This window comes from Gopherus evgoodei, chromosome 11, assembly GCF_007399415.2.
Source record: "Gopherus evgoodei ecotype Sinaloan lineage chromosome 11, rGopEvg1_v1.p, whole genome shotgun sequence".
Taxonomy (NCBI): Eukaryota; Metazoa; Chordata; order Testudines; family Testudinidae; genus Gopherus; species Gopherus evgoodei.
Window position 1 is genome coordinate 10,166,427 of NC_044332.1, and position 12,961 is coordinate 10,179,387.

The 12,961-nt window shown below is 58.8% G+C and overlaps 1 protein-coding gene across 1 annotated transcript in view; it reads right to left on the reverse strand.

Moving 5' to 3' along the window:
• Window positions 1-12,471, reverse strand: part of LOC115659447 (zinc finger protein 345-like) — a 29,989-nt gene extending 17,518 nt beyond the window's left edge. The window contains exons 1-2 of the mRNA XM_030579588.1: window positions 12,295-12,471; window positions 1,399-1,487 (exon numbers count right to left, since the gene is read on the reverse strand). Of these exons, the coding sequence (XP_030435448.1) occupies window positions 1,399-1,422 (24 nt within the window). The 5' untranslated portion in view covers window positions 1,423-1,487; window positions 12,295-12,471. The remainder of the gene's footprint in view (window positions 1-1,398; window positions 1,488-12,294) is intronic.
• Between the last annotated feature and the right edge of the window lie 490 nt (window positions 12,472-12,961).

Genomic DNA, 12,961 nt, shown 5'->3' on the forward strand with positions numbered 1-12,961 from the left:
CGCTTTGCTCTCCAGAGCTCCTGGCAATCTGCCTCCACAAGGGAATAGCTCCCGGCACCAGGAGCCCGTCCACACTAGTGCTTTGCTCTCCAGAGCTCCTGGCAATCTGCCTCCACGAGGGAATAGCTCCCGGCACCAGGCGCCCATCCACACTAGCGCTTTGCTCTCCAGAGCTCCTGGCAATCTGCCTCCACGAGGGAATAGCTCCCAGTGCCGGGAGCCCATCCACACTAGTGCTTTGCCCTCCAGAGCTCCTGGCAATCTGCCTCCTGAGGGGAATAGCTCCCGGCACCAGGAGCCCGTCCACACTAGCGCTTTGTTCTCCAGAGCTCCTGGCAATCTGCCTCCCCAAGGGAATAGCTCCCGGCACCAGGAGCCCGTCCACACTAGCGCTTTGCTCTCCAGAGCTCCTGGCAATCTGCCTCCTGAGGGGAATAGCTCCCGGCACCAGGAGCCCGTCCACACTAGCGCTTTGCTCTCCAGAGCTCCTGGCAATCTGCCTCCACGAGGGGAATACCTCCCAGTGCCGGGAGCCCGTCCACACTAGCGCTTTGCTCTCCAGAGCTCCTGGCAATCTGCCTCCACGAGGGGAATAGCTCCCGGTGCCGGGAGCCCGTCCACAGTAGCGCTTTAAAGCGCTCGGACTTGGGGGTGTGTGGGGGTGTGCGTGTGTGTGCGTTTTCACCCCCGAGCCCAACAAGAGCGCTATAAAATGTAAGCGTAGACAGGCCCATAGGCTTTGTCTACACTATGAACCTTGAAGCGCTGTGTAGCTGCGGTACCAGCGCTAGGAGGAGCGTACCTAGGTGCTGCGACCACACAAGATTTAAGAGCATTGAAACTTGCGTTGCTGGGGGCGAGGGGTTCACACCTCTGAGCGATACAGTTGCAGCGCTGCAAAGTGCCAGTGTAGACTTGTAGCCATGGAGAAAACCCGGCTGTGTGGTTTGAAGACTGACACTTACCACTGGCCAGGAGGCTGCAGGGAACAGAGAGAAGGGGAGAGCTCCTTGTCCCTCCCAGCAGACGGAGGAGGGCAGGGTCTCATTTCCCACCCACCCACTAGGCACAGGCTGAGGTGGGAGACACAGCTCAGTGCAGGGAACAGGGACAGGAATCCCAGCACCTCCCCTTCGGATTTCATCGCAGTCTCTGCCTGGGGGGTTCAGGCTCCAGTGCTCTGCTCTGTTTTCCCAGCCCCGCCCAGGAGGGTGTTTCCAGCTTCAGAAATGGGGGAAGGTTCACACACTCCCAGTGGGTCTGTTCATAAACCAGGCCCTAGGCTGAGCATGTCCCAGCAGGTTTATCAGTCCCTGTCCCCCCCACCTCCCCCTGAGTGTTTCCTGACCCTCCCCCTCAACAACAACCCTCCCCAGCAGCTGCCCCCAAATCCCCTACCTGAGCTGGATCCAGCACAGCCATTTCCCTGCCCCGGCCCCTGGGAAGATAGGACGCTCTGGAGCAAAACTGGGTCCTTATTCTGCAGCCTGTCAGGGTGAGAAGGGAAATTCGGGAGGTTTCTGAATTAGTGTTAGTCCATGTCACACCCCAACCCCCCAGGCTCTGTCCCTGCAGACAGACACTCTAGACTCTGCCATGCTGAAACCCCCAGACGCTATTACACTCTCCCAGGAACAGAGTTTCTGAGCCAAATGCCAGAAAAGAGCAGAATCAAAGGAGCCACCTTGGGGGATCCCCCGACACTGTCCCCCCAGCAGCACATTCCCCAGCAGCGCAGGCACCAGACAGAGGCAGGAACTGGCTTTTCCTCTCCCTGCCCCTGCTGCTCCCCTCTCCCACGGCAAGTCCGTCTGCCCCAGGGGGCTGCCGGGAATGGAGTTGGGCAAGGCTGGGAGCCGGGAACCTCCCCCACTCCTCCCATTGCTCCTGCTGCCCCTTCCAGTCTCCACTTTCCCAACTGCATGAAGAGCCGGACATTGTCCTGCATTCCCGTGGGCGTTTCCTCTCCACTAGCTACTGCCCCTGCTAACGGGGCGGAGGAGATGAGGGGGCAGCAACTCGGGGACTCTCGGACACCCGGGAACAGACACAGGGTGAAGAGGGGCCTGCCTGCCCCCAGCACTTTCCCCCAGGTGTCTCATCACCTGCAGTCTCTGGCTCAGAGGAGCTGATGCCAGCAGAGCCCAGGGCCGCCCCAGGGGCTGGTTCCAGCCACAGGAGAAAGTCTCCCCTCGCTGGGCACAGGGGGACTTTAATGAGGGTCTGTCCCAGCACAGACCCCACTCGGCAGCAGCATCTGCTCAGCCCAAGCCCCCAGATCCCAGCAGAGGCAGCAGCATCTGCCCCAGGAAGCCCAGCAAGCTCCAGGGCTCCAGCATCCTGAGCTCAGAGAGAGACGGACACCGACTTCTCGGCCTGAGCAATGCCCAGAGCCTCTGCTGGGGGCAGCCCCCAGGGACAGTCAGGCGGATGCTGAGCTCATTTCCCCTCTGGACTCACACTGGAATCGTCAAACTGGTATTTCATACATGAACTGGAACCGAATCTCAAGCATAAACCTGTTTTACCAGCTGAACCAGAACTGAACTGAACCAAAAAAAAAAGGGGGGGTGGAGAGCTTGTTACCAGTTAAAATAAAGATTCAGCATTTTAAAGCTCATTATTAATAAAAACAAAACAAAACAAAATACATCTAGTGAGAAAGGGGCCAGCCCACAAGTGCAGGCTTGGGAGCTGCCTGCACACCATGGGAGGCAGAAGGGGGCCCAGAGGTGGATGACCCATCTCTGAGATGCCCCTGGGGAGAGAAGGGGTTGGATGCTCCCTGGGCCCTGAAGTTCATAATAACTCTTCAAGTCCAAGGGCAAAGGTAACGACTCCCCAAACCTCTCCCCTTGACATGCCTCCTCCCACCATCCCCAGCCCTGGGGCAGCTCCTCCCTCCAGCTGCCCCACTTCAGACAGAGTTCATGCTCCAAACTCCCTTCCCCACTGAAGCCACCTGCAGGGCCCACTCCCAGCCCCCCAGGACACTGTCTGATACCCACCTCCAATCCTCCAGCCCCACCCCAGAAAAATATGTTTCTCTCCTACATATTGTGATGCGACCCCCAGGGTGCGCCTGGGACTGTGGGACCACTGTGTCCCCTGAACCCTCTCCAGCCTGGGCTGTCTCCCACAAAACCCTGCCAGTGACCAGCAGCAACCCCTCCAGGCGCTGTAATCCCTCAGCACCAGGGCACGTAGAGCAGCCTGATTGCATGGATGCTCCTGGAGCCGCTCCTGACTCACACAGGGAAAGGCACCAGCCAGATCCCTCCCAGGCTCTGGATGCTGCCAGCCGACCAGTAAGGTTTCGGTGCTGGTGCTGGGTGGCCCCCCTCTTCCATTCTTCCCCCCCCTCCCCTTCTACCCTCCTGCACAGGGTCCCAAACCATCCGTGGCCCCCAGCCCAAATCGCTGGATGGGCAGATGGGCAGTGGGGGAGCGGGGGGTGAGGCCCCAGCGGACCTGAGCCAGCAGCCCCTGTGCAGCGCGGCCACAGCACCTCCAGGCTCCAGCCACAGGGCTCAGATGGCTGGGCAGCACAGTCCCCCTACCCTGGGGGATCCAGTGGCTGGGCAGCACGGTGGCCACACTCCCAGACTCAAGCTCCCCACACACGCCCAACCCCTGCCCTGACTCCTGCACCTCCACACACACCCCAATCCTGGGCCCCCACACACACCCCCAACCCCCTGCCCTGAGCCCCCCCCCCACATCCTCTAATCCCCTGCCTAGACTCCTGCACCTCCCCACACCCCCCAATCCTGGGCTCCCACACACACCCCCAACCCCCTGCCCTGTGCCCCCCCCAACACATCCTCCAATCCCCTGCCTAGACTCCTGCACCTCCCTACACACCCCAATCCTGGGCCCCCACACACACTCCCAACCCCCTGCCCTGAGCCCCCCCCGCCCCATCCCCCAACCCCCTGCCCTGAGCCTGCCTAACCCCCCCATACACACACACACATCCCCCAACCCCCTGCCTAGACTCCTGCACCTCCCCACAGCCCCCGATCCTGCCCCCCCGGGGGGAGGTAGGGGCTTGCAATATGACAGTACCTGTAAGAAATTGAAGTTACTTTCACCTCTACTAAACTAGACCAAAGCTAGCCTAAGCCATTTCTCTCACCCCACAGGATATTGCAGTCCTGAATATACAGATTTCACCCTTGAAATCTGGGCCAGTCCCCTCAGTTGGAGTCTGCAGAGTGTCCCTGTTGCTTGCTGTCACGGAGTGTGGGGAGTCCGGCCCTGCACCCCTCTTCCTGGGACCCACAGTGACTCTCGGCCAGCCAGTAAAACAGAAGGTTTATTGGACAACAGGAACACAGGTTACAGCAGAGCTTGCAGGCACAGTCAGAACCCCTCCACCGAGTTCTTCTGGGCTTTCAGGGTGCTTGGATCCTAGCTAGGATACCCTGAATTCCGCCCACACAGCCCCAAGCCCAAACTCAAACTGCTTCCCTCCTGCCACTCCCTTCCTTTGTCCCCTTCCCGGGCAAAGGTGTTGACCTTTCCCCTCCCTTACCTAGCTCAGGTTACAGGCCCTGGCATCGTCCATCCCCTAAAGTCCTCCCCTGGTCTGCCACTCCCCACACAGACAGTCCCTACTGCATCACATCTCTCCCCCCTTCGAGACTGAACTGAGCGGGGTTACTTTGCCCAGTGACCTGGGGAAGTTCAGGGTCCCCTCTCCGGGACAACGCATCCGCTATCAGGTTGGCACTTCCCTTCACTTGGACCACGTCCATGTCATAGTCCTGCAGGAGCAGGCTCCACCTCAGGAGCTTGGCGTTGGCTCCTTTCATCTGGTGCAGCCAGGTCAGGGGAGAGTGGTCGGTGTACACGGTGAAGTGTCGCCCAAAGAGATATGGCTCTAGCTTCTTAAGGGCCCACACCATGGCCAGGCATTCCTTCTCGATGGCCGCGTAGCTTTGTTCCCAGGGTAGCAGCTTCTTACTCAGGTACACGATGGGGTGTCTTTCCCCCTTTTCATCCTCCTGCATTAACACTGCCCCCAGTCCCGTGTCTGAGGCATCAGTGAACACCATAAAGGGTTTGTCAAAATCTGGGTTTGCCAGAACTGGGCCACTAACCAGAGCCTCCTTCAGCGCCCGGAAAGCCTTCTCGCACTGCTCAGTCCAGATCACCTTGTCTGGCTTCCCCTTTTTGCACAGTTTAGTGATGGGGCCGGCTATGGCACTAAAGTGGGGCACGAACCTTCGATAGTACCCCGCCATCCCAATAAAGGCCTGGACCTGCTTTTTGGTTTGGGGGGCAGGCCAGTCTCTGATTACCTCCACCTTGGCTGGTTCCGGCTTTAGGCAGCCGCTCCCCACCCGATGGCCCAGGTAAGATACTTTAGCCATTCCCACCTTGCACTTCTCAGCCTTTACTGTTAACCCAGCCTTTCGGAGTCGGTCCAGGACTTGTTTAACCTTGTACATGTGGTCCTCCCAGGTCCGGCTGAAGACGCAGATCTCGTCAATATACGCCACGGCAAAACTCTCCATCCTCCTCAGTAGCTGATCCACCAGGCGCTGGAAGGTGGCTGGTGCTCCCTTGAGGCCGAAGGGCAGGGTCAGAAACTCATAGAGCCCCACAAGGGTGATAAAGGCCGATTTCAGCCTGGCATCTGTGTCCAGCGGCACTTGCCAGTAGCCTTTGGTAAGATCCATAGTGGTGAGGTACCGAGCACCTCCCAGCTTGTCTAGGAGCTCGTCAGGCCTGGGCATAGGGTAGGCATCAGATACGGTGATGGCATTGAGCTTTCGATAGTCCACACAGAACTGGATTGACCCATCCTTCTTGGGAACCAGCACCACAGGCGAGGCCCAAGGGCTGGAATACGGCTGGATCACCCCCAAAGCCAGCATGTCCCTGACCTCTCTTTCTAGGTCCTGGCCAGTTTTACCAGTGACCCGAAAAGGGGAGCATCTTATAGGGGGATGTGACCCGGTCTCCACCCGGTGGACAGTCAAATTAGTGCGTCCAGGCTGGCTGGAAAACAGCTGTCGGTATAGAGGCAGCACCCCTCTGATCTCAGCGTGCTGGCCCAGGGTCAGCTGATCAGAGAGGGGAATCGCCTCCAGGGGGGAACCAGCTTTGGTCCCAGGGAATAGATCTACTAAGGGGTCATCTCCCTGCCCCTCCCAATGTCCACACACGGCCAACACCACATTCCCCCTGTCATAGTATGGTTTCATCATGTTCACATGGTACACCTGACGGTGATATGCCCGGTTTGACAGCTTCACCACATAGTTTACCTCATTCAGTTGCTTGATAACCCTGAAGGGCCCTTCCCAGGTGGCCGGGAGTTTGTTTCTCCTCACAGGGATGAGAACCATCACCTGATCCCCGGTGGCGAAGGCACGGGCCCGTGCCGTGCGGTCATACCAGACCTTCTGCCTCCTCTGGGCTTGGGCCAGATTCTCCCTGGCCAGGCCCATGAGTTCACCCAGTCTTTTCCGGAAGGTCAGGACATACTCCACCACTGACTCTTCCTCGGGAGAGGCCTTCCCCTTCCATTCGTCCCTCATCAGGTCTAGGGGCCCCCTTACCCGCCTTTCATACAACAGTTTGAAAGGGGAAAACCCGGTAGATTCCTGGGGCACCTCCCTGTACGCGAACAGCAGGTGAGGTAAGTACTTGTCCCAGTCCTGCGGGTGCTGGTTCATAAAAGTTTTTAGCATCATCTTCAGCGTCCCATTGAACCTTTCTACCAGCCCGTTGGACTGGGGGTGATACGCTGAGGCCCAGTTGTGCTGGACCCCACATTTCTGCCATAAGGACCGGAGCAGGGCCGACATGAAGTTGGACCCCTGGTCCGTTAAGACCTCCTTGGGGAACCCCACCCGACTGAAAATTGTCAGCAGCGCATCTGCCACTGTGTCTGCTTCGATAGAGGACAAGGCCACCGCCTCGGGGTAGCGAGTGGCAAAATTCACCACCACCAGGATGTATTTCTTCCCTGACCGGGTCATCTTGCTGAGGGGTCCCACTATGTCCATGGCCACCATCTGGAAAGGTTCTTCTATGATGGGTAAAGGCCTCAAAGCCGCTTTCCCCTTTCCCGGGCCTTCCCCACCCTCTGGCAGGGGTCACAGGATTGACAGTACTGTCGGACATGGGTAAAGACCCCAGGCCAGTAAAAGTTCTGTAGCAGCCTCTGCCTGGTGCATCGGATTCCCTGGTGCCCTGCGAGAGGGATGTCATGGGCCAGGTACAGCAGCTTGTGACGGAACTTTTGGGGAACCACCAGCTGCCTCCTGATCCCCCATGACTCTACTTCCCCTGGGGGAGCCCATTCTCGGTACAGGAACCCCTTCTCCCACAGGAACCTCTCCTTGCAACCTCTCCTCATGGTCTGTACCGCACTAAGGTCAGCCCGGTCCCTGTGCTTCCGCAAGGAGGGATCTTTCTGCAACTCGGCCTGGAATTCAGCAGCTGGGACAGGGATGGGGACCGGCTCTCTCTTGCTGGCTGGGTCTGAGGCCGCAGCCTCTCTGCACCGTGCCCCTGGGCGTTCCCCGCTCCCTGGGTTAGGGTCCTGCACCTCGGGTCGAGTACCTTCCCCGTTGTCGGGGTGCAGTGCCTTTTGCCGACTCTGACTACGAGTCACGACCAGAGCACTCTGGGTGTTACTAGGCCAGTCCTCGAGGTCCCCTCCCATTAACACATCCGTGGGCAAATATCAGTGTACCCCCACATCCTTGGGGCCCTCCTTGGCCCCCCATTTCAGGTGTACCCTTGCCACGGGCACCTTGAATGGGGTCCCGCCCACGCTCATCAGGGTCAGGTAGGTGTCAGGCACCATTCGATCTGAAGCCACTACCTCGGGCCGGGCCAGCGTCACTTCTGCGCCCATGTCCCAGTACCCAGTGACCTTCCTCCCATCTACCTTCAGGGAAACAATGCACTCCTTCCGGAGGGGCAGCCCCGCGCCCACCCGGTAAACCAAAAACACGGAGCCTGGAGCATCCACAGGTGGTATGTTGCCAGCCCCCATTTCCTGGGAATGTAACCCCTCCTCCGATTGGGTTTTTACCCAGTCCACCCTCTGCGGGTTGGGTCTGCTTGGTCTGTCCCTGAGCTTGGGGCACTGGGCCCGTATGTGACCTCGCTGGCCACAGCGATAGCAGCCCATGTCTCGTGGGTCCCCTTGAGTGGGTCGGAGGGACCTGCTGCTGGATGTTCCCCTTTTGGGGGGGTTCTCCATAGGACCCCGCTGGGAGATCCCATGATGACTCTCTCTCTGCGTTGAGGCAGGCTTGCTCCTTCGAGACTCCTCCCTACCATCCCCTGCCCGACTGTCCACAAATTGATTGGCCAGCTGGCCTGCGTGCTGTGGATTCTCCGGCTTCTGGTCCATCAACCACAGCCTCAGGTCGGACGGGCACTGCTCGTACAGGTGCTCCAGTATGAATAGGTCAAGCAGGTCCTCTTTAGTTTGGGCCCCAGCTGTCCACTTGCAGGCATACCCCTGCGCCCGGTTGACCAGTTGTAGGTATGTGACCTCACGGGTTTTACGCTGGCTCCGGAACTTTTTCCGGTACATCTCAGGAGCCAGCCCAAACTCGCGGAGCAGGGCCTGTTTGAACAGTTCGTAGTCCCCTGCCTCTGCCCCTTTCAGTCGGCTGTACACCTCCACGGCTGTGGAGTCCAGTAAGGGGGTGAGAACTGCGATCCTGTCTGCAGGGTCAACCCTGTGCAGCTCGCAGGCATTCTCAAAGGCCGTCAGGAAGGTATCTATGTCCTCCCCCTCCTTACGCCGGGGCAGCAAGTGCTTATCAAAGCTCTTTGTAGGCTTGGGTCCCCCCTCACTCACCGCAGCCAAGGCCCCACTGCTCGCCAGCCGGGCCAGCTCCAGCTCATGTTTACGCTGTTTCTCCTTCTCCTCCCGCTCATGTTCACGCTGTTTCGCCTTCTCCTCCAGCTTTTGCCTCTTTAACTCGAGCTTCTCCCTTTCATATTCCAGCCGCGTCCGCTCCACGGATGCTGAGCGTTGCCGGGAGGATCCCCTGCTGGGGGGTGGGCTTCGCCGGGCGGATCCCCTGCTGGTCGGGGGTGTCACGGTGCCCTCGGTATACACTGGGCTCCTCCCCGCCCTTCCCCTAGGCCTAGGAAGGGGGGGTTTCGGGAAGCCCTTGTCCGCCGGCTGACCACTCCCAGCGGGGACAGACACTGGTGCCTGCGCTGCATCTGCCCGGCTGCTTCCCTCAGAGACAGGGCTCCGTTCATTCATGCAGTCTCCCTGCTCCAGCTGGGCAATCAGCTGGTCCTTGCTGAGCCTCCCTGGGTGCAGCCCTCTCTGCTTGCACAGCTTCACCAGGTCACACTTGCGCCGCTTGGCATACATCTTCCTGCTGACCACTCACAGGCCGGGGTGCTCGCCGCTCCCCACGGTTTCCAGGGGGACACCTAGTGCACCCGCCCTTCTTGAGGTCACCACCTCTCTGCCAGGGTCGAGCTGCAGACTCCTCCGCCCCTGGGACCGCTCGCTGCAATCCCCCGGGGGACCCTGTTACTGCAAAGTCCTTCTCACTGGGCACACACTCCCAGGGATTAACCACCCCTTCGTTTTACTGCTCCCCAGTCACTTACTGCAGGAAGCGCCGTCCACGGGGTGCAGTATATCCCGCCGCTGCCACCAGTTGTCACGGAGTGTGGGGAGTCCGGCCCTGCACCCCTCTTCCTGGGACCCACAGTGACTTTTAGCCAGCCAGTAAAACAGAAGGTTTATTGGACAACACGAACACAGGTTACAGCAGAGCTTGCAGGCACAGTCAGGACCCCTCCACCGAGTCCTTTTGGGCTTTCAGGGTGCTTGGATCCTAGCTAGGATCCCCTGAATTCCGCCCACACAGCCCCAAGCCCAAACTCAAACTGCTTCCCTCCTGCCACTCCCTTCCTTTGTCCCCTTCCCGGGCAAAGGTGTTGACCTTTCCCCTCCCTTACCTAGCTCAGGTTACAGCCCTGGCATCGTCCATCCCCTAAAGTCCTCCCCTGCTCTCCCACTCCCCACACAGACAGTCCCTACTGCATCACACTTGCAGCGTAGGTGGGTGAAGCAGAGAGGCCAAGCCTGGGCCCCTGGGTTTGGTGTTTCTACCCTTAGTCCATGCGCTCGAGAATACAAGTCCAGACATGTTTGGTGAGTATTACTGAGTTTCTAGGCCAGGTTGAGCAATTCTCTCTGGCGTGGCCTCACGCAGGTGAGTCACTCACTGCATTGTAACTGCTGCTGGACAATGGCTGGTGATTTCTGTTTAACAGCACCCGGCCAGGTGCTGGTTACCTCCCTTGTCATTCTCTCTGTAAACCAGGACCTGGGGGCCTCCCAAACCCACAGCATATTTTAGTGACAACCATAAAACAATCTCATAACTTCACATGCTCTACACATATTAGGCTGGGACAGAGACTTTCAGCCAATCATACCTGTCCCCTGATACCCCACATGGCTGGCCTTACATGCAATATCACAGTTATATACAGATGAGGAAAGACAGGAGTCAGAGGGTGTTCCCCCATGGTATACAATGTCACACCTTTAGCCTGAGCCTAGATGTCAACCCCCACTCAGCAGAGGACAAAGTCAAGGCAAAATTTCATTACAAAGAATCAATGTCAGACGGGTCTGAAATTGAAAGATGAAATGGAAATTCTGGGTATCTGGATCAAGCAAAGCCCAGAAAAGGATTGGGTCAATTTCTGATTCATTTGCAAATGAGCCACATCTCAATAAGAAAACCTGCCAAACTACTGGGAGCGTCAGAAAAATGTCATCAGGCTCAGGCTGTATCAAGCAGCAAAACTTGTACTGGCAGATCCAGCAACGCAAGAGAGTGCTGAAAGAAAATGTCCAGGCCTCAAATGTGTCCGTTCACTGCAGGTCCAACACGACAAAGCGACTGTTTAAATACCTGACCTGAGGTTGCTCAAACAGTTTGCTTAGGAAAAAATAATCGTGTTTCTTTGACAACAGAAAAACACTCAGAAAACTCATGTAAAGTTAAAGTTGCAAAATAAATAAACGATCAAAACCCAAAACCATTTGCATGTTCAGTTCCAGCTCTTTTTGGGGATTTACCTCCACGGAGACCAAAATAGGATTTAAACCTGTCACTGAACATATCGTTTTGTTTCTTTGGGTGGCTAGAACCAGAAACAAAAGGGAACAGAGGGAATGTAACTGAGCCTGAGCCTGAATCACAGCAAACCAAACACCAGCTGGACTCCCTGCCTGCTTCTCCTACCAGTGACTCCGGTTTCACACCGAAATCAGAGCAGGCGCCGGTGCAGTCCTGTCAACCCCAACCGGTCAACATCCAGGAGCCAGACACCCAAACACTCCGACTGGCAAGTAAATCAACGGCTACCTTGGAAGCTGGTGAGTGTAGGTGGGGGGAATATTTGCCTTGTAAATTCTGAGCCCCCTGCCCCATGCTTGTTTGACCTCATCTAGGGGGAAAGACTCCACTGGTTGCTGGGCGGGCAGCCCTGCCCCTCCCCCTCCCCCATGGGCAGAGGGAGCTGCCATTGTATCTTCCCCCATCCGCCTCCCGCCGCCTGCCCCCTGGCTCTGCCCTCCCCAGCCAGTCTCTGCTTGCTCCATATTCTCCCTCCAGCCCCCCCCACAGCTCCTAGCTCACATCCCCCCTTTTCTTCCCTTTATCAGACACTCAGAGTTTCCCTCTAGTCCAGCTCTGCCCCCCTGAGCCCCAGAATTCTCCCCTGCCCCGATGCCTGTGTGTTCCCCCAGCCTCCCTCCAGCGCCCCACATCCCCCTGGCCCCCTCCTGCCTCCTGCATCCCTGTTCCTGCCCTCCTCCCGCCCCCCTGCATCCCTGTTCCCAATTCCTGCCCGCTCCCACATCCCTGGACACCCCCCTCCTGCTCCCTGTTCCCCAATGCCTGCCCCCTCCCACATCCCTGGACACCCCCCTCCTGATCCCTGTTCCCCAATGCCTGCCCCCTCCCACATCCCTGGACACCCCCCTCCTGATCCCTGTTCCCCAATTCCTGCCCCCCCCCACATCCCTGGACACCCCCCTCCTGCTCCCTGTTCCCCAATTCCTGCCCCCTCCCACATCCCTGGACACCCCCCTCCTGCTCCCTGTTCCCCAATGCCTGCCCCCCCCATCCCCCTCCTGCCCCCCCAATGCCCTGTGGCTCAGAGCCCCCTGCCCCTCTTCAACCCCCTTCCGACTCCTCCCTCCCCGCCCCAACCCTGGGCGCTGCAACAGCTTCGCTCTGCCCGAGGCGGGGGGGCAGGTCTCACCTTCTCCCCGCGTGGGGCGGGACCGGGCCGGGTCTCTAGGGGGGCGGGGGGGGGGGGCAGCGGGAATGTCCCTCCCCCGCCGCAGCCCGGGCTCGGGGCTGGCGAGGAACGTGCGTGGCACCAAAACACAAAGTGGCTGCGGCTCCCGCAGAGCGCTTCCTGCTGCCGGGCAGCGTGACCCCGGATGGGCGGGGCCGGGTGTGTGTGTGTGTGTCACACTCACACCCACACGGTGACCCCGGATGGGCGGGGCCGGCTGTGTGTGTGTGTGTGTGTCACACTCACACCCACACTGTGACCCCGGATGGGCGGGGCCGGGTGTGTGTGTGTGTGTGTGTCACACTCACCCACACTGTGACCCCGGATGGGCGGGGCCGGCTGTGTATGTGTGTGTGTGTGTGTGTGTGTGTCACACTCACACCCACACTGTGACCCCGGATGGGCGGGGCCGGCTGTGGCTGTGTGTGTCACACACACACACACACATGCTGTGACTCCAGATGGGCTGTGCCGGGTGTGTGTGTGTCTCTCTCTCACACACACACATGCTGTGACCCCGGATGGGTTGTGCCAGGTGTGTGTGTCACACTCACACACACGCTGTGACCCCGGATGGGCGGGGCCGGCTCTGTGTGTGTGTGTGTGTGTCACACTCACACCCACACTG